At 38.8% G+C, this 21,692-nt stretch overlaps 1 protein-coding gene across 4 annotated transcripts in view; it reads left to right on the top strand.

Moving 5' to 3' along the window:
• The window catches only part of HTT (huntingtin), an 85,845-nt gene extending 65,927 nt beyond the window's left edge, over positions 1–19,918 (top strand). For all 4 annotated transcript variants that reach the window (XM_065836131.2, XM_065836132.2, XM_071808517.1 and 1 more), the window contains 14 exons: positions 934–1,034; positions 3,288–3,442; positions 3,805–3,944; positions 4,110–4,192; positions 6,238–6,368; positions 6,551–6,680; positions 7,445–7,600; positions 10,190–10,380; positions 10,951–11,065; positions 11,274–11,487; positions 11,632–11,737; positions 13,108–13,270; positions 13,889–14,049; positions 14,983–19,918. In XM_065836131.2, coding sequence (XP_065692203.1) covers positions 934–1,034; positions 3,288–3,442; positions 3,805–3,944; positions 4,110–4,192; positions 6,238–6,368; positions 6,551–6,680; positions 7,445–7,600; positions 10,190–10,380; positions 10,951–11,065; positions 11,274–11,487; positions 11,632–11,737; positions 13,108–13,270; positions 13,889–14,049; positions 14,983–15,196 — 2,060 coding nt within the window. In that variant the 3' untranslated portion in view covers positions 15,197–19,918. The remainder of the gene's footprint in view (positions 1–933; positions 1,035–3,287; positions 3,443–3,804; positions 3,945–4,109; positions 4,193–6,237; positions 6,369–6,550; positions 6,681–7,444; positions 7,601–10,189; positions 10,381–10,950; positions 11,066–11,273; positions 11,488–11,631; positions 11,738–13,107; positions 13,271–13,888; positions 14,050–14,982) is intronic.
• The last annotated feature ends 1,774 nt before the right edge of the window (positions 19,919–21,692 follow it).

Consider the following 21,692-nt stretch of genomic DNA (forward strand, 5'->3'; position numbering starts at 1 on the left):
AACTGTGCTACAATAATTCTTACATTTTGCTTAATGCAGAGAAAAAAATATAAATTCTAGAAATTAAGTCAAAAACTGTTCCACCTCAGGGAGGTGATTTCACTGTGCTCTACAGAATGGCCATGTGCTCTCTGGAGCATACACTTGACAGTATATTTGGAATATTTTACTTCCCTCCTTTTTTATTCGTGCATAACATATAAATAGAATTTATTGCCACACATACACTTGACAGTATATTTGAGAATATTTTGTTTCCCCCCTCTTTTATTCATGCATAACATATAAATAAAATTTATTGCCACACTCAATATTTTAAATGAGATGCTGTCACTTTGAAGCTTCAGAATATGTCAAGGTTTACTGAACGAGAGCAGTGGGGCTTAAGAGTTCAAGTCTTTGTCAACAGATGAGACTGTCAAGAGTAATGCATCACATTTTCCATATACGTACAGAAGTCTCTATTGTTCTTTTTTTTTTTAATTCCTGTAGCACTGATTTCTGTTTGGTGCCTAAGATGATGTTTGCATTTTCAGTTCTTTAGATTTCATTAGTATAAGCTGCAGAGTATTATTCAGGAATCCTCTGCAGTCTTTTATAGGTAAAAACCTCTTTGTAAAAACTTCTTGAGAAGTGCTTGAATTTTAATAGCCTATTTCTAGGCACTTGAGTAATTTTGCTTTTAGGGCATGAAGATTTCAAATGTATATAAGAAACAACCTCAACAGGATCATTTAAATAATAATGTTCAGAACCCTTATAAAGGTTTCATCACTTTCTAAAATGTTTAAGCTGTAATGATTACAAAAAATGCTGAATCGAGCAGGAACTGATAGGAAATGAAATCTATGGAAACATTATACCATTTTTAATGCTGTTCCGTGCTTAATTTTGTATTAAGACATAAGTGACTATCTCTGAATGTTTCCTTAGGGTGGATAAGCCGTACTCAGTTTGAAGAGACTTGGGCTACTTTGCTTGGTGTGCTTGTAACTCAGCCTATTGTAATGGACCAAGAGGAGAACCAGCAGGAGGTAATGTCATTCACTGAATGGGACAAAAACTCAGAAAGCATTTCTATTGTAGATTTTCTTGTCTTCCTTCACAACAGGGATGTGAACACATGTCCATCTCTTAACTCAAAGCTTCTGCAAGCATGTAAATAGTATGGAAAAATTGTAGTGAATGCTGCCTGAACTTTGTATTAGTACGTCACTCAATGCACGCAGTTCAAAGTTTGCTTGATTAGATATTTGGCTTTAAGCGCAATAGGAACTCCAAAAACTTTGAGAAAAAACAACGCATGAGAGAACTGTGCCTTTAGGAAATATCCTAGTTAACCGTAACTGGCGTATATTGCTGCAGTTATCGGTGCTATCTAATAATCAAACTTCAAAGGGAGTTTCTTTGGTAAGATCTTTTTTGTAAGATTCTTGAGTAGAAATGAATTGACCTGGAGATGGATGCCCATGTCTCTCACTCCCAGTTGTAGACTGTATCTTGGGCTTCTCACTTGGATGCCTCAGGTAGGTGTTCAGAATTTGGTGGATGGCATTTGGGGATCAGAGATGTAGAAATGTATCTGTACCAAAAACAATGATGAGAGTGAACTTGGCTATCAAGAAAGAGACTTTATCTCTTCAGATGTCTTAAGCTACTAGTGAACTGAGTTTACTATGTTCTAGCTCTTTGACCTAAAAGGTTTCTTTTCCTAGAGTCATACAGCGTTCATTCCCGGACTGTGGATAGTCCTCATGACAGGCACAGAGCTTAGAGCATTTTGAAGAATTTAGAGGGTAGATGCCTTTGAGTAGTGGATGCTGGGTAGCAGATGAAGGGATTTGTTTCCCCTGCTTCTTAGGTGTCAGACTCCAAAAAGGAGGAGGGCATCATCATCCCTCTTCCCTGGGTTAGCATCTGCTGTTAGCTACCCTGACTTGGAGTCTTGTGCAGCCTGCAGAGTTTTTTGCTTACTCTTTTCTACAGCACATTGAATCAGACTTCAGGCAACCCAGCATTGGGTAGTTCCTTATTTGTCATGTAGAATCCGTTTATTTGTAGAACATGAGTAATACCGTTCCTTTACTTTCCAAGGAAAAATAATACGTTGAAAGTTGCAAACATTTTAAGCACTATGTGCGTTCATATTTTCTGAAATAAAAAGAAGATTCTTTTTGAAAAAAAAGAATTGAAAATGGCAACAAATTTTCAATTATTTTTCAATCTTACATTTTCTAGAAAGTTTCAGACTCTCTTGTGAACTCATGCTTTCAATAAGGGATCAGAATTTGTACAGCCAAAACAAAAACTGAGAATGTTTCTGCCACTTCAGAATCTGCAAATGTTTCTGCTTTTGTTCTAATTTTAGTTTGTTTTAAATAAACAAACAAAACCAGCAACAAACCACCCAACCAAACAAAAACTAACCAAGCAAACCAACCACAAACAAGCTTTGTGGAAGTACTGATGTTAGATAGTTCTGAGCAAAAAACTTAAATGCACTGTGAAAATTCTTGCTGCCATCAACACAGGAAGGATGAGTTACAATGCATGGTGCTGCAAGTTTATTTTAAGATTTTTTGTTTAAAGGGTAAGAAACAGACCAGTACAGTGGTGATGAGTTACAGTGGAAAAGTACTTGATGCAATGTGTGTAGCTCAAAATACTTCTATTAGGGAAAAATAGCAATATATAAAATAGCAAGTATGAATAATTGAATCTAAACAACTATATTAATAAAAATTGTGTTACAGTTTTCTCACACTTTTACAGAAGTGCTAAATGCTGAATGTGGCGCATTTTGGTTTAGAAGGAACTTTGGATGCATCTGAATAATGATGCCTAGAAAAATGCTGCTGAAAATTCATGATGAGGTTGAGTTTTGTTCCTAAACAGGCAGTTGCTAAAAACAGTTTGCATGGCTCCTTCTCTGCAGAGTTTCCAACCCAGACTTGGTCTTATTTGATGCTTTGTTTCAAGAGGTAACTAATAGATGCAAACAAAGAAATGAAACAACTTGGAAGTTCCCAAATGGACATCTCGAGGGTTTAGTGCTGTTGGGGTAGGAGAGGATGCATGTGGAATGGCTAATGAGATGGATGTGCTGCTGCTACAGTCACAGTGCTTTGCATACATTGCTTATGTCAGCTGGATTTCTGGATGGGAAGAAGTCTAGATGTCAGGCTTATTGATGTTGAATTAGTCAAAGGTGACAAAAGAATATTCAGGGCTTTCAGGATTTTTTTTTTTTTTTTTATGATTCAAATTACAGTAAATTCCTTTTACAGGAAGATACAGAGAGGACCCAAATTAATGTTCTTGCCGTACAAGCCATCACTTCCTTGGTGCTGAGTGCGATGACAATACCTGTTGCAGGCAACCCAGCAGTCAGCTGCTTGGAACAGCAACCCCGCAACAAAGCTTTAAAAGCTCTTGACACAAGGTATGTTTTTTACTTTCTTTAAAATGCATGAAGGTTATACTTGTGATTAATACAGAATTAAAATTGCTTAATCTAACTGTAGCAAAAATACTTCTAGACTGTATACAAGTGGATCTGTTTACACGGAAGTTATACAGACTTAGAATCACGAACCTGCTGAGTTAAAAGACAGTATCTGGAAAAGACAACATCTTATTAAAATCTAGTCAATGGTGTGCAGAATGTGTTTCTCAACATTTCTTAGTTTTAACATTTCTGATAATGAAAATAAGCATTGACACATAATGTGGTAGAGTAAGCTAGTCAGACTTGCACAAAAATAGGAGAATATCTGCTTAAATTGATTTCTGTTGGGCTTTCAGGTTTGGAAGGAAGCTGAGTGTTATCAGGGGAATTGTTGAACAGGAAATCCAAGCAATGGTATCCAAGAGAGATAATATTGCTACTCATCACTTATATCAAGCCTGGGACCCTGTTCCATCACTTTCTCCTGCTACTACAGGTAAGTCCTTTGTGTCAGGGGAAGGGGCAAAGGAATTTTGTTTACATTTAAAAAGTGCAAAAGAATTTAGGGATTTATTTGAAAACCAGTTTGCAGAAAATGAAACCATTTTCACCTCTGCTTTTTAATGCATGTTTTAAAGTCTTGTCATCTGTTTTGTTATAGGTGCTCTTATTAGCCATGAAAAACTCCTACTGCAGATCAATACTGAACGAGAAATAGGAGATATGGATTATAAACTGGGACAGGTTTGTTAAATTCTTCACTTCCATTACATTTCTTCCAATTAGTGAAAATTCAGTTGAGATGTTACTTGACATTGTTGTGTTAGGTCTGCCTGTGAGCCAACTCTTGAGTTGTTCTATTCTGCGTTTCGTCTTAAAGAGCCTTTGTAGCTTCCAATTTAAGTACTGGATTTTAATTTGCTTTTGCATGCTTGCAGTAGTTCTTAGGAAATGAAAAATCACTGGACATAGAATAAGCAATGTTGTTTTGATTTTAAATAAACCCATTGTAGGGACATAAATTTCACTGGATGATGTTAGTTGGAAAATTAGCACTACATACAGTGAATAAGAACTTAGTTATTCAGTTATTTATCTCCTTGAAATATTAGCCTTTACATAAAGTTACTTATAAGTTTTAAATTTATTATTTCACTGTTTGAATTGTGTGCATTAATGAAAAAAATATAAATACTAAACTCAGATGACATTTTTCTTGTGGAATCTTTTGCATAGGAAAGACTAAACAACTACTTGTCTGTCTCTAGGTGTGTGTGTTATCTCTTGAGATTCTAAATGGCTTGAACATTCAGTGATTTGCAGGTTTACAGAAGCTACACTTTATTTACAAAACCTGTTAACTCTATAGCAATACTAGGCATTAGACATCTTGCTTGAGAAATAAATTAATGTGTGTATACTTTTGCTTAACATGAAAAAGAATTCTATGTAAGGGTGAATACTTGTCTAAAAAAGTCTTGAGCTAGACAAGGTAAGTAGGAGAAAAATTTATATCTGTATTGAAACACAGGAAGTGCTGATTCTGTTTTGGAATCTTTAGGCAGATCATTTATGAAATGTCATCAGTGCGCCTTATTGTTCTGAGACTTCAATTTTATAAAGAAAACTTAAAGAAGAACTATGAAGTTTTCTTTTTTGTAGATAACTGTTTATCTAGCCAGTGTCAAAGTAACCAAAATCTTAGTCTTGTCTGATTACAGAATCACAGAATGTCAGGGACTGGAAGGGACCTTGAAAGCTCATCCAGTCCAATCCCCCTGCTGGAGCAGGAACACCCAGATGAGGTTACACAGGAAGGTGTCCAGGCGGGTTTGAATGTCACCAGAGTAGGAGACTCCACAACCCTCCTGGGCAGCCTGGGCCAGTGTCTGTCACCCTCACTGAGAAGAAGTTTCTTCTCAAATTTGAGTGGAACCTTTTGTGTTCGAGTTTGTACCCATTACCGCTTGTCCTATCATTGGTTGTCACCGAGAAGAGCCTGGCTCCATCCTTGTGACACTCACCCTTTATATATCTGTAAACATTAATGAGGTCACCCCTCAGTCTCCTCTTCTCCAGGCTAAAGAGCCCCAGCTCCCTCAGCCTTTCCTCATAAGGGAGATGCTCCACTCTCTTCATCATCTTTGTTGCCCTGCGCTGGACTCTCTCCAGCAGTTCCCTGTCCTTCTGGAACTGAGGGGCCCAAAACTGGACACAATATTCCAGGTGTGGTCTCACCAGGGCAGAGTAGAGGGGAAGGAGAACCTCTCTCGACCTACTAACCACCCCTTTCGGAAGAAAGGTTACCATATCAGATATGCTGATTCATGGTTTAAGAAGAATTAGGAATGTATTTTCTGTTGAACTGCAGTTGTTCCAGTTCTTTCTAAATTACTTTGTTACATGATGTCAATTGTAAATATTTGTACTTTTCCTTCGATTTTAACTCTGCTATGATCTGGGGATAATGCACTCATGTTGTTAGTGTGTGCTTACAGGTTATATGTGCTGTACTGAGCACATGGTGCTGGTGGTTTTGCTGTGCCATGCAGCTTAAAGTGGGTTGAAAAAATGTTGAAAAAGGTTTAAAACAATTAAGGATAAAAAATATTGAAAAATCAGGTGACGTGCAATTCATGTAAATGTTATTTGAGGCTGTGGTGCGTTCATTGCCTGTCATTTAAATAAAAAAATGTATTGGACTTGTAATTTTTTCTAATCTGACTACAGGGGTGCTAAATGTTGTACTTCTTTTCTATTTGATTTTTTTTTTTTTTTCATGTTGCAAGGTCTCTATACACTCCATATGGTTAGGAAATAACATCACTCCATTGAGAGAAGAAGAGTGGGGTGAGGATGAGGAAGATGAGAATGACGTCCCTGCTCCTTCCTCACCACCAACCTCTCCTATTAACACCAGGTGTGTTATTTTTTCTTTCCTCTCCTTTGACTTAGCAATATGCTTTTATCTCTTTATGCTGAGTTCAGTAAACCGGCTTTATAAATTGGACACTGGTAAATAATTCTATTATTATTTCAAATCAAGCATTTTACCAGGGCCGAAGAACAGACGTTTTAACATTTGCTTGTTGTGCTTTGCAGAAAACACCGGGCTGGTGTAGATATACATTCTTGTTCTCAGTTTTTGCTGGAACTGTACAGTCAGTGGATATTACCATCGAACCCTAGCAAGAGAACACCTGTCATTTTGATTAGCGAAGTGGTGCGATCAGTAAGTCTAAGCTATTTTTCAGGGTCGTAATTTAGTTTGTTACCAAGTGTTGAGAGCTAAGCAGCATTTGTAAAGCATCTTTGAATATGTGGGAAACACTGATTTTTCTTGGCAGTGCCATTATATGGGCAGTGCAGAAATATAACTTGAGCAACTATAACGTTGTACTATTTTAAAATATGTAAGTATCTGAATTGCATATTCTGTTACTATGTTACAAACGCATTATTGTCACTTAATGATAGTCAGTATTTTACTTGACTACTTGCTAAAAGTAGGTTTCAGGACTTTGCTTATCCTATCTCTTTGTAGGGAAATGGAACAGTGTGTTAGAGCATTAAATTGATTAAGTGTAGAAGTAAAACTAAAGAACACAAGTGTGGAATTTGTCTTGATAGCCATTATTCTCTCTCACGGAAGACTTTAAATGAAACTATCCTTGCAAGTCAGTAGGTGTTGTGGGGTGGTTTAGTACATTGTGAATAGCGACATTTGTTAATTTTCCAGAATTACTTACTATCGTGGATTTGGCTTTTTAAACCTTCTGGAAAAAAAGGATGATTAGAAGCAAACTCTTATCTGAGAGGAATGGTGGAGTTGATTCAGAACAAGTTAACAATAGTTATTCTAGACTCTTGAGTTAATGTTTACACATGTAATAGTTCGATTGAGGAATCTTTTGCTGGCAGTTGTAACAGAGGGAGAGTCAATTTTTGGCTGTCTGCTAATGGACTTTTTGCTATTCAATTTTAATTTGTGTACAGCTTCTGGCAGTATCAGACTTATTTACAGAAAGGAATCAGTTTGAGATGATGTATACAACATTGACAGAATTGCGAAAAGTGCATCCATCAGAAGATGAGATTCTTGTACAGTATTTGATACCAGCCACTTGTAAAGCTGCTGCTGTTCTCGGAATGGTAAGAAATTCTCATGGAATTTTATTGCAAATTCACAAGTGTTTAGGTTAACTCATCCTTAGCTTCTGCTGCAGGATCTGATGTATTTGGTAACAGTGGTTTGTCTCTAAAAAAATCCCTTAGCTGATTTGCATGGCTATAAGAAGTGTTAGAATGTATATTCTGGGTTTTCAGAGGTTGCAAACATTATCTCGAGTTGCCACATGTTCAAACAAAAAGGTTATTTGGATTGATTTTTTTTTTGAGGTTTGAGATTAATTTAATGTACTTTTTGGTTTATCTTACTCAGTGGAGTGTTACCTGTGCCCTGGACTCATTTGTTATATTTCAGGCAGAAATGACAACTGTGGAACAGCTATTTCTAGATTTGTCCTACAGGTGAATGGCTGTAATCTCATGAGAGACTGGCACAGTGCATGTGATAAATGCGTAGCATGATAGTCAGGTATCCCTTTTCTTTCCCTCCCTTTTCACTTTCTTCCCATACATCGTTCTGTTTTTACAGAGAGAACATTATTAATGCAAATTATTTAGTGAAATGTATTGCTGTTGTTAAATCTGTAGACCAGACAGCAGTCGTATTTTCCAGTGGACATGTCTGAGTGGGATTATTTAGGAAAAAAATTACCAATTATTTTGAAAGAAGTTAGTATTTCTAGAAATTCTCTATGAGACTAATATAAAACTATATGGACAACAGCGATAAGAAAAGTTTTGGAAGACTTTTGGGTTGCGGTTTTCAGTAGCTATTATAGCAGCAACTGTGCAGGAGAAGGCTGTGAAAGTGATGCCAAACACGCAGAAGCAGTTTTGGAGATCAGATTGTTCTGACTAGGCTGTAATTTCCCACTCAGTGAACTAATAACACCTTCTCACAAGCAAAGAACTGAATATAACAGGTTAGTGGGAGGAAAAAAAAGTTGATTCCATCAAGAGTTGCTTGTTGTCCTGTGCTCAGTTATGTAGAAAATCCACTTAAAAAGAGACACTAAAGAGCACACACTGTGAAACTGACCTGTATCTTAAATACCTAATGAATAGAGACAAGGTAAAATAAATTACTTCTACTAAATATTTAAAATAGATTGTAAGAAAAAAAGACTTCCCAAATCTAACATTTTAGAATAGATTTTGCATATTCCAATACATGTTTGTTCTTAGATAACAAGGAGTGAAGTATCTGGTACCAGCTTGATATTTGAAGACTAAACATAGAATCATTTAGGTTGGAAACCATAGAGTCGAACCGTTAACCTAACACTGCCAAGTCCACCACTTAAACCATGACCCTAAGTGCCAAATCTACACATTTTTTAAACACCTTCAGGGATGGTGACTCCACCACTGCCCTGGGCAGCCTGTTCCAGTGCCTGACAATCCTTTCTGTGAATAAATTTTTCTTAATATCCAATCTGAACCTCCCCTGGTGCAGCTTGAGGCCATTTCCTCTTGTCCTATCACTTGCTACTTGGGAGAAGAGACCAACACCCCCCATGCTACAACCTCCTTTCAAGTAGTTGCAGACAGTGATAAGGTCTCCCCTCAACCTCCTTTTCTCCAGGCTGAACAGCCCCAGTTCCCTCAGCTGCTCCTCATCACACTTGTGCTCCAGACCCTTCACCAGCTTCGTCGCCCTTCTCTGAACTCTCTCCAGCACCTCAGTGTCTTTCCTCTAGTGAGTGGCTCAAAACTGAACACAGGATTCCAAGTGCAGCCTCACCAGTGCTGAGTACAGGGGCACGATCACTTCTCTAGTACTGCTGGCCACACTATTCCTGATACAAGCCAGGATGCTGTTGGCCTTTTTGGCCACCTGAGCACACTGCTGGCTCGTGTTCAGCCAGCCGTCGGTCAACAGCCCCAGATCCCTCTCTGCCAGGCACTTGCCAGCCACTCTTCCCTGAGCCTGTAGTGCTGCCTGGGGTTGTTGTGACCCAAGTGCAGGACCTGGCACTTCATACCATTGGCCTCAACCCAACAATCCAGCTGGTCCAGATCCCTCTGTATGGCCTTCCTACCATCCAGCAGGTCAACACTCCCACCCAACTTGTTGTTGTCTGCAAGTTTACTGAGGGTGCACTTGGTCTCCTCGTCTAGATCGTGGCAGTGATGAGAGAAGGATGTGTAGGTCTGAGTGCCAGCAGTCTTGAAGAACATGTTGTTCTGTGAGTTGAGTCAATGGCAGAGTATTCTTTTGGATGCAGATTATACGTATCTACCAGTCAGAGGCATCCTTTGTGGTGAGCTGGAAGACTAGAAAATCCCAACCATCCGAGTCTTGTATATAGGATTCTTAATAGCACATACTATTTATTGAACCAGTGCTTATCTTGGTTTTGGGAGCTTTAAATCATGAGAACTTTTTACAGGTAAAACAAAGTAGCATCATTTTACTAGTTAATGTGCAAGTCATCTCCTTTCTGATTACATTAATCTTGTGACTTTTGATTCAAAGACGTTTTAAGCCAGGCTCTGGTTCATGCCATATTTTCTGCTCTTTAATTTGTTCCGAGTATTTCCCAATGACAGGAGTCACCAGTATTGAACCGATGTTGTCTTCTAATGAATATTCTTGTTTGGATTTATTAGGATAAAGCTGTGGCTGAACCGGTAAGTCGACTGCTGGAATCGACCCTAAGAAGCACCCATATGCCAAGTCGGATTGGAGCTCTGCATGGAATTCTTTACATCCTTGAGTGTGACTTGCTTGATGAGACTGCAAAGCAACTTATTCCTATTATCAGCGAGTATCTGCTCTCCAATTTGAGAGGAGTAGCACAGTAAGACTCTTCCCCCCACCCCTCTAAACTGTTGCATGCTTATGTGTGAACAAAAGGACTCTTTATGGTTTGCTGTTAGTACATTTCAGAGCAGGCTGTTGTATCAAGCAGGTTTTGGCATTTTCATTGAAACCTTACAAGTGGAGCTTGTCAGCCAATTTTAGGTGTGATTTACAGAAGCAAAAGGATATTTGAGGTTGAGAAAACTATTTGATAGCTCAGCTTTTTTGCTCTTTGGTAAATTGTGTTTCCTAACGCTTATTTTTCTGTCAAAATGCATATTCTTTGAATAAGACTTGTAGGATCAGTAGTGATGTGTATTTCTCCTAAACAAGTCAGGGAATAATAGCTTATAATTATATTGCTGAAAAAAATTTTGTGTTGCACTGGATTTCCATGATAACAAGTGCTCTCTTATGGCATCTTGCTGGTACTTTGTACGATTTTAAATATTGCACAAATTTCATGTGAAAAAATACTTAGTGTTTTTAAGGATTGTTTGTATTGTCTCTATTTGTGACTTGGATAATTTCAGTGTAAGTGACCACAGGTGTTTTTGCTCTTTTACAGTTGCGTGAATATCCATAACCAGCAGCACATCTTGGTAATGTGCGCAACTGCTTTCTATTTGATAGAGAATTACCCACTTGATGTAGGGCCTGAATTCTCTGCAGGAATTATACAGGTATGTTGTGATGCCTCCAATCTCCGGTGGCCATGTAACCCGAGTTCTTTAATGCTGAACTTTATTGTAGTGTAGGTATGCTTTGGGGTTTAGTTTCATTGGGTTTTCTTAATGCGTGGTGCAGTTCCATAGGAGCTGCAGTGGTATGCTACCAGGGGATGACCTAAATACACCTCAAAAAGAGGTAGTTGGTTTTTCTTTATTTCAGATGTGTGGAGTCATGGTGTCTGGAAGTGATGAATCAACGCCATCCATTATTTATCATTGTGTCCTGAGGGGATTAGAACGACTCCTCCTTTCAGAGCAGCTTTCTAGGCTGGATAGTGAATCGCTGGTTAAACTGAGTGTTGACAGAGTGAATGTGCAGAGCCCCCACAGAGCCATGGCTGCACTTGGATTAATGCTGACTTGCATGTACACAGGTATTGACTTTTTTTAAGCCTTTCATGTGCTGAGAGACTGGCTTACTACCAGTGCTAATTTTCTTCATTTATTTTTATTACCAAGGACTAACAAGTCTTATTTTGACATTCACAGTATATTTGTAACAAATTCTTTTGGTTTAGGAAAGGAAAAAATCAGCCCTAGTCGTACCACAGATGCAAATCCTGGTGCTCCTGACAGTGAGTCTGTGATCGTAGCTATGGAACGAGTGTCTGTCCTTTTTGATAGGTAAGAGGATAAGAAGTGTGATGAGGTATTGGGAGAGAAATTATTCTGTTTGGCACTGTGTGGTCACTTCGCTATTTGACAGTTCTAATATTTAATTAATGATGTTTCTTTGCTTACCATTGCTTAAAATCAATACTTCTAGTATACACAGTAACGCTGATGGAATTGCTGAAGGCAGCACAAATGTGCAGGAATGTAAATGGAAAACAGACATGTCCTAACTGATACTGTGTAGTACAAACCATAATACTTTATAAATGTATTTCCAGCTTCCTTCAGGTCAAACTCTTAAGTGCTTTTTGGGATGCCTTCTGCATAATCAAGGGTATAAATCGAGTTTACAGGAAATAATCTTTCAAATCACCCTAAGAGTTTAAAATCTTTTTCCCCTTCCCCCACCCAAGTGTTGCTCTTTCCAAGGCTGTTAAATAATTGCAGTGAAAGGGTACACTAAAACTTCTGTGTTTACATGGAACTAATTTCATGGAAATATTTAAAAATATCCCTGTTTTGATCTGACTATCTCAAGCTGTCTTAAGAGAACATAGCATGTTAGATTTTGCACGGTAGTTTGTGGGATAATGGTTTACATTTTTTAAAGTGTTCAGTGGGTTTTCCATAAAACTAGACGAGGGTTTCACTGCTGCACTTGGTGAGAACAGAATTGGAGCAGTGCTTGTGTGCTTTCTCAAAGTATCACTCCTAAGGGTCAGTAAAACCATCATTAATACTACTAGCAGAAAATAACTTCTGCACGGAATAATCACACAATGGCAGCTTGATCTTGACACAGCAACAGATGCAGCCTTTATTAGGAGGATTTTCCAATCAGTGTTGATTAAGTAAAATTGTCTTTAATTTGGAGGAGCTTTTCCCCTCTCTGCAGTGCAGGGTGAGTTGCTTCTCCTGTTTGATGTATTGGTCATCCTGGTCTTGAATAAAAAAATATGCAAAGAAGTTATGAATGGAAATGAGTGTTCTGCTTATAAATGATATTTTCCCCGATAACCAGGAGTAGTGATCTCCCTGTCCTTTTTTGTTCTTGTTTATTTTTTTCAGCATTCCTGTTATAAATTTCTTGCCTCTGATGTAATTCCAGAACTTCAGAAAATGTTGAGTATTTAAAAAAAAAAGTTGGGGAGGGAGAGAGGACGTAACACCTGTAAAAACTTCTGATAGCTTTGATAGACCTCTTTGGGTAAACTGTAAGAGTAAGATTACATGAAGACTTTGATTCCTCAGCGATGAAGATGCTTTTGCCTATCTACAGATGAAAGTAAAATGTTCTTTGTATTGCTGATTAAATTGGAAAAGAACGAGATGTTTACTGGAATTCCATCGTAAAATATGTTGGTTTCTATTCTTTTCAGGATCAGGAAGGGATTTCCTTTTGAAGCTCGAGTAGTGGCTCGGATCCTTCCACAGTTCCTTGATGACTTTTTCCCCCCACAAGATGTAATGAACAAAGTTATTGGAGAATTTTTATCCAATCAGCAGCCTTACCCACAATTCATGGCAACGGTAGTTTATAAGGTAGTGTTTATGTATATATTTTGTTCCTTAAATGTTTCAGAAGACTTCTGTGTAACTGACAGCTCAATCAGAGAGGCAAATACCAATTTTCTTAGATCTAATATACCTTTGCAATGATTTAGCTGGAGGTCTAGAATGTTGCCCGGGAGACAAACTCACAGTACAGTTCAATCACTGATAATGGGCAAAAAGGAGAAAGTTGGGATCCTGTAGCTCAGACTTTTTAGATCTCAAGGAGCCAGCCCAGGTCTTCTGGCCTCGTGAGCTCTGCAGTTAAGCTACTGTGGACTGAGCTGGGCTTCTGGGTATTTTTCTCTTCAGAACCTGCTTACTGGACTCATGCATCACTTGAGAGTGCATTTGTGTACCACATTTAATGTATAAAAGTAGAGACACCAGGCAAGTTTTGCATTTGGCGCAGATGTCATGAGTCCAGTTGGATCCTGGCTCTTTTGCAGAATCTCTTTCTCTAGGCGTTGTGTTCTTTCATTCTTTCAACTCAGAGCTGCTTGTGAACCTCAGAGCTTTGTAGCTGGGGAGAAACTATACAGGAGAAACTATACTCTTTCCCATGTCTATCTACTGTGTCTTTATTCCTGTCTAAAATATTTTTCGCAGGTATTCCAGACACTACACAGCACTGGACAGTCCTCAATGGTCCGTGACTGGGTGATGCTTTCTCTCTCTAATTTCACACAACGAACACCCGTGGCAATGGCGATGTGGAGTCTTTCCTGTTTTTTTGTCAGTGCTTCCACCAGTCAATGGATTTCAGCAATGTATCCTAAAAAGACTGAATGTGTGCTATTTCTGGGTAAATATAGTGATTCTGTAAAGCACATTGATAGCCTTGAAGGATAAGAGTACAAGTTTAACGCACACAAAAAAAGCAGATTTGCTGCTCTTAGTAGTGGTGTATATCACTTTATGCTATTGGTGTTTCAGATTTGGGGGGAAAAAAGAGAACTTCTAAACAGATAATGAGAATTATGTTACCTAAAACTACTGTTTTAAGATCTGTTCCGTGTGACTATGCAAGATGATTGGGAAAGTCCTTACTTTGAAGCACTTTTTAAAAGGACCAAATAGCTTTGCAGTGGCCTTTAAAAGCTTTGTTCTTCTGCAAGATAAAATATATTGAAAAAAATGAGAGAGAACAAACTCAAATTAACGAAAATTATACTCTCTGTGCAAACTGATTTTGCCAGTGTCCCCCCGGAGGGAAGTGCACTGCAGTAACAGTGGGCTTTGCAATGGAATTACATCAGCCAAATAAGTGAGAATGGCCAAAAAACATTGATGGTATCAGTGTTGGGTTTATTTTAAAACTAACAAAAAAACAACCCAAACAAATAATTAGAAAAATAACTTCTACATTTCATGACCAGGCAGAAAAGTGGCCATATGTCACATTTGAAACTTCCTAATGACTTTCAGTCTCATCAGAACTCTTTGGCTGTCAGCTGTGGTGCTGATTGCACTGTTCACTCCAATGGATCAAGAAAACTCTTGCTAGGTTAAAATGAATTTCTGGGGATAAGAAGTTGTGTGAAGTTAATGAAGAAAAAGGATTTCTCTAGTAGCAGTTTAACTCCTACGTGACAATATTTTGCACCTTAACATTGTTGGTGTACTCAAAAATACGCCATTTAAAGTGCTATACCGAAAGATGATCACCTTCTGTCAGATTATGACCTTAACTTATATTTCAGTCTTCCACATATTATCAGCAGAATGGGAAAATCAGAGCAAGTGGATGTTAACATCTTCTGTTTGGTGGCCATAGACTTCTACCGACATCAGATAGATGAAGAATTAGATCGAAGGGCCTTTCAGTCTGTGTTTGAGGTGGTAGCATCTCCAGGAACCCCATATCATCGCTTACTAAGTTGTTTGCAAAATGTCCACAAGGTCACAGCATGTTGAACATCCTGACGTGTAATAGAACTGCATGACTAGTGTTGGAACCTGATATTGTGTTATGGAGAATGGCAAGATCAAGAAAGTATCGGGGTTGTGTTTGTGATAAATATGGACCTGCCCATTTTACTTCCAGAATGCATGGACAAGTGCTCTGCAGCACTGGAAATCACCTGAAAAGTTGAGTGTAGTTCTTGTTGCTGTTGACACCAGGCACCTCTGAGGAGAAATAGATATGTCAGCATTTTTCCAGTGGTGTTTGGGACTAACGTGAGACATATTTGCGAACTAAAATATGAGCAAGTACTACGTACAAGGTAACTGGTATTACTCTTCTTCCTGATGTTCAGCTGAAACCACTGTGGTGCATCCAGTAAGAAACCGACAGAAACCCTGTTATTGCAAGCTGCAGTCATTACAAAACGTCATAATTTTATGTACCTGTATATACTGTTGTGTAGTACAGGATAGAAATTGTTTCCTAATGTCTCTCCCAAACAAGGAAAAGGAAAAAATGCTTTCATGAGTTACACTTCCAGCATGTAGTTCTTCTCTCTGGGCTTTCTGATATCCTGTGGTGTATGTGTTCGTGATATCCGAGATATGGTGCACATACGTAACCACACATTTTTCCTTTTTTTCTTCTCAGGATTTAAAATTTGATTACAGTATATCAGTAAAAGAAATTTTAACTTAAATATTTCTATATCATGTACAGTATGTAAAATTGTAAGATGTGTGTGCATGAGCTGTGCTGTAATTTGGGATGAACACAAGCCACGCTACTGAATGTCTTCACATCTGTATTGTCCTCATTTTTCTTCCTTGTGCTCAAATTCATGTTCCTTTTGGAAATCCATCTTAATGTACATTTTACATCTCGGTTTGCATCTCACTTTTTTTTAAAGTGCTTTAAAACTGGAATATGTTGATTAATTTGTCTTCAGAAACCATAGTAAGGAGGCATTCTTGTGATCCACTTCACTGTAGCTTCTTTGGAATTCCTTTTTTTTTTGAGGCATAACAGTAAAAGAGAGGACTAGTTACTCTGGATCAGCCTTTTCTATACTTAAAAAACTGCTCTTATCTGCTGCACAGCATTTTAAGAGACAAAACGGTGCAAGCTCCCCAGTGGTCATAACCATTTGACCTTTCCTAGCCGAACCCATGGATTCAAAGCACTCTCCTTTGAACAGATTTACGCCAGCAGTGAAGGATGAGAAGGCTGCTCTGGAATACTTTGGCACTGGCTGAGGTGTTAGGTCACACAACCTCTTTTATTACCTGTTGTATACATAATGCTTTAGACACACACGCAGTACAAATACGCATGAGTTTTAGGACACTACATAGGGCCAGATTTAGGTTTTACTCGCCACCCAGGGAGCCCCATTGATTCCTAAACGTAACATGGAGAAATCCAGCGCAGCATTTGTCTTTAGTTGTATCTGTTATAACTATATAGAAATGACACCTTGGTTCTCAGTCACATCCTATATTTAACCTCTCTTCATTTTCTTATCACTCCCTTTTGGTGACACTTGGAAAAATGAGAGAGTGTTGTCAGGAGGAGCATGTACTGTATGTATTTCTGTATATAATGTATATGTTGAGATTATACACGTGACAACATTTAATGTATACAGATGTGTATATTTGTATTTATTAAACCCATGTATTTAAACTAATTCCAATCTAGACCAAAAATTGTTGCTTCTGCCCATAAATTAATTACAAAGTAATTACCCACTGGTGTCACTTCCTCTATGGCAGACTAAACCAATAGGATGGGCAGCAGAAACAACTGTAGATGTTGCTGTATTTAGCTCTCTACAGATCTTACTATCTAGAGCAATGGTATCTGCCCTTAGTTGGGTTTCTCTTCTTTCTTGGGCCACAGCACTGTGGTGATTTTTAAAAGAAACTGAACAGGAGTTCAGAAGTTTAATAAAATAGACACTGTTTGAAAGTTTTGAGTTCTGTTGGAAATGATCTTAATTCTGATACGAGACTAATTCAAGGCAGTGAGCCATAATGCCCTTTGCTTTCATTAAGGGTAGTATAGATCACTTTTCCCTTTTGTAAGCGCCAGTAATCGTTTTGTACTGTAAACCCGCACTCCAGTCAGTTTTTGTATGATATATAGTTTAAGTGAAGATATTTTTGTAAGCTATTTTCCAAAATTTAAAATAGTTTTTAATATATTTTTTAGGCATCAGGTTAGTCATATTCTCACCGTATAACTGTATATGTTGCGTTACAAACTGTTAAATTCTTCATAATTTTAAGCTCCTCATGATTAACACAGAATAGCTGGTTACTTTACCTTGGGATAACGGGAGCTAGCCCCTTTCTGAACCTTCCCAAACCCATTTGGGACCTGCCATAGAATCTTTCCAACCAGGGAAGGAATACACTGAAAAACATGGGGTGTAACAGACCCTTTTCCCTCAAACACCCCTTACTGGCCTTCACGCAAATATTTGCATTCCCCATTTCTAGTCAAGCTGTAGAGCTGCTGCAGTCAGTTCCAACCTCACACAGATTCTCCGGTAGCGTAACTCCCTCTGTTTTAACTCTCTTGGAGATATATCGGAGTGTACCTCCTGAAACGTGTGTCCTAAGTGTCTGAAGAACCTCCTCTTAGGAAATTCTCAATGACCTGAAGGGAATGTAACTTAAGGGTCTTCCTAGTGTGGAAACACACACTGGTAGTGCTTCAAATCCAACATTACACCTGCAGCACGCTTTTCGGCCTGCTTCCCAGGTACGCTTTCCCCACCCTTGCTTCTTCAGGATTGAAATCATATGTAAAATTACTCCTGCCTGCTTCTAATGACCAGAGCCAAGAGGTGCGGGATGGGGACAGTAACAGCAAAACAATGGCTACTAAGAAATACCAAGATTTCAAGAGGAGAAAAAAATAAAAATCACTTGTGCCTCGGGATTAACTTAAGGCCCAGAATGGTTTTAACTTGCTGTAGACAGAAAGCTAATTCAGAAAATCAGGCTGTTCAGTTTATCGTTGAGAAGAGAGTAGAGATATGTTTGGGTTTAAGACTTAGATTTGGTGTCCTGGCTAAGCAAAGCAAGCAGTGTTTTTAATGTGCTCTGTGGTGGAGCTGGCTTCCTTACAGCCTTACGAGATTAGAGGTACGGCATGATTGGGAGCATACTTAAGACAGATTAATGTTTAAAACTTCACTTGCGGTTCAGTTGTCAAAGAACTCACTTAACTAAATCTATAACGTGGCACTCCTCGCTAGCCAACATTTTACAAATAGTTCTTGGGCCAGCTACCCACTGGCCTGTTAAATAAAGTTTAATTGCGTTTTGTTTCAGTTTGTCGCCTCCCTTGCACCGAGCACAGGAGGGAGCAGTTGGAAGCTACAACCCATTGTAATGTAGTTGATACCTGCAGAATTCAAAGTATTTTCTTTACTTTTTATGCTCTTTGCTAGTTGAAACTGAATGTGAGTTTGTTTAAATCTTCTCTAAAACCTGTACTCAACTGTCACTTCTTGCCTAAAGCATCTAGCGAATGATTGTGCATCACATTTGCTTTGGTAGGAATGCATTCTTAGCACCAAGACATCGCTTGTTCCTTGACCACCAGAAGCATTCCTGAAGCACTCAGTAATGAATGAGCAGATTGAGATCAAAGGGGGAAACAAGTGGAACCTTCTGGGTTAAAAGTAATTTGGTGATATTTAGTAGATTTGCCTTAAGAGCATTCTGTCTCGCCGTTCTCCTCTTAACTTTGTATAGCAGATAAGGAGGTTGTGTCAAAACCACTGCAAAGACAGTTCTCCAAGAGCAGCAGACCTGGTTTGTCTTAAAATTTGGTGGAGCTGTCAGGGCTAAGAATTTATGCTTCCTAAATAAAAGAAATTTTAGGGTATAACAAGCAATAAATAGAGCAATAAGCAGTTTAATTAAATTGGGTCATTCAGGATCTTACCCGGTGGTTGAAGGACTTAGGGCGGGAGAAAAGGGGGAACTGATTCGAGTCTATTCATTGCATAAAGCAGAATTTTTCCAAGTACAATCCAAACTAAACTTTCTACTGAAGGTAGAAATCAACTGACAATGGTAGGTGCTTTGCTCTTTTACTTCTATAATAATTGTGGTTATAAGGATGCAACTGATGAACGTTGTAAGAGAGCAAAGCGCTTTGGTATTTTTTAGGTAGTTTATTTTCAAGTGAAACAAGCTGCTGTAAGGACTAGAGTAAATGGCACAGCAAAATTTTGGGGAAGTCCAATATGCTAATTATAATAATACCTAATATTGAGATTTCAGGTGACCTCTTTGTGCATGCTGCCTTAATTATCAGTTGAAAAATCTTGGGAGTCCCACAGTCACGCCCAGGAGAGCTTCTCTCGTGCATCAGGTTTTAGCTGCGTTCAAGTCAACGGGGTGTAAAAGCTGCAGAGCATTTGTGAAGCATGTGCTGCTTTCTGTCGTGTGCGCTTTGTGTGAGCTCCTCGTTCCCATCCGTCCATGTGCACACACCAGATCAGCCTGAGGAAGGGTGAGGTAAACCCATTGTGTCTTGTGGGCTTGGAGGGCGATGATCAGCAAAAGCTTGGAGCCCCAGCCCCTAGAGCTGTTGTACTCAAAGGAAAGCATATGATTTTAGATGTATGTTTAAGTTAAAAAAAAAAAATGCTGAAAATACTGCACATTGAAACTTAAAGAGAAAATAAAATATAACTATTACTGTAAGTGATTTTTCTCTGGTTATTTAAAGATGGTCTTGATGCATTCTTACTATAGGTTTTTCCCTGGTATCTCTCCTCAGTAACTGTCAAACATGGAGTATTAAAAAATATGCCTGAATACTTGCACTCTGTAGATGTGGGTATGCTTCACAATCACAGTGCTGTTTGCACAAGCAAGCATCACCATTGAACTTTTAATTGTATCTAATAGTCACGCTTCCCAAAACGTCTGTAAGATTCTAGCTGAGCTCAGAAAACACCCAATTTCAGTGTCCAGCTGTATTTGTGAATGAGGCCGTATGTATCTGCAGCAGTCCTGCGGGGCAGGGGATAGTGTTACACAGGAGAAGAAATGGTTTAACTTGCCTAAGCTTGGTTTCCCAGCTGTTAGTCTCGCATCTTAAAAGACATTTCTGGGTGGTCCCGCTGCTGAAGGCTGGAGGATCTGCAGGACTCGGCTGCTCAGACGGCTTGTTTTGATTAACTTTGCAGCGCTCGGCTGTTCTCTGCAAATTCTGGAAGAAGCTTTGAAGCTCAGTGTACAAAGCACGTGCTGGTTTCATTCTCAGTCAAAATAATTTCTTTTTTTTACATATTATTTTTTCTTGTAAGTGTTAATAGCGAATGATGAGCCGCTCTTGTCACCTTTAAGTACAGCCGTGGAGCCAGGGAACAGAGCTGTGCTGTGGGAAGATTTTGTTTGAATAATAAACTCGTCATATTTTTGTCACTCAGAGAAGAATACCCTTTTCATTTTTTGAAAGATTATCCCTGAAGATGAATTGCCAAGCATGGGGAGATGAAGCGTTGCACTTAGAATAGAACTTTTTCACTTACAGTAACTTTTCTGCTTTCCCCCCGCCTCTCCTGCCCCATACAGGTGGTGGTTTATTTCATTTTAGTCAGTGCAGCTGTAAGAATGTTGCAGAGATGGCTTCAGAATTGGCTTCGCTCCACCTCAGTTACGAGACAAAAAGCTTTGATTGCTTGTAGAATTATACTGTAATTATAAGTTTTGCATAACTGTTTGAAGAGATGAAAAGATTTGTAACTTGTAGGTTTGTTAAAAAGTTGGAAGCAGGAACATGCGAAAGTTTATATAGTGTATATAGAATGAAGTCTTCTGAGCCAAACCTCCTGCTCTTCTCTTGCAGCCATAATTCTGCCATAATTTTGTTTCTGTTCTTTCCCATGACACATAGATCCAAGTATGGCAGAGTAATCATCACCCCAGGTGCTGTTTTCATATCCTTCAAACTGCAAATGTCATGGGTAGATTTTGATCGAGTGCAACCTGATTGTTTTACCTCATTATTTACATTTTGGAGTTCTTGCAGCCAGGCTGCAGCGTTTGGGCTCTGAGCAAAGTGCATCCCTGAGGGCTGGGTCTGACCATGGCCCACATTCCTATAGAGCTGCGAGCCAGCTTCAGTCAGACCAATAAATAACAGGTTTTAGCTAATCTAGCTCATCTGGAATCACGTGTGCTTCAAAACTTCAAGTCAGCATTTCCCAAACTTGAAATAGCATCCGTAGATGAGAATCTGAAATACATCTTCTCTACCTTTCTTCCCTTGAGGAACAAGCATTAAGTGCGTTTTCATTCTGATCTTGCAGCTAAATGGCTCCAGGACTGAAGGTTCTGTCTCGTCATCCAAGGGCAATGCAAGCGTAAAGCGTGCAAACTCAGCTTTTCGTGGTGTGTTGTGTTAACATTCACGTTTCAAATGCCATCTTTGCCGTTTGATTTAACATCTATGAAAATAACAGAATTCATC

This window comes from Patagioenas fasciata, chromosome 4, assembly GCF_037038585.1.
Source record: "Patagioenas fasciata isolate bPatFas1 chromosome 4, bPatFas1.hap1, whole genome shotgun sequence".
Lineage (NCBI taxonomy): Eukaryota > Metazoa > Chordata > Aves > Columbiformes > Columbidae > Patagioenas > Patagioenas fasciata.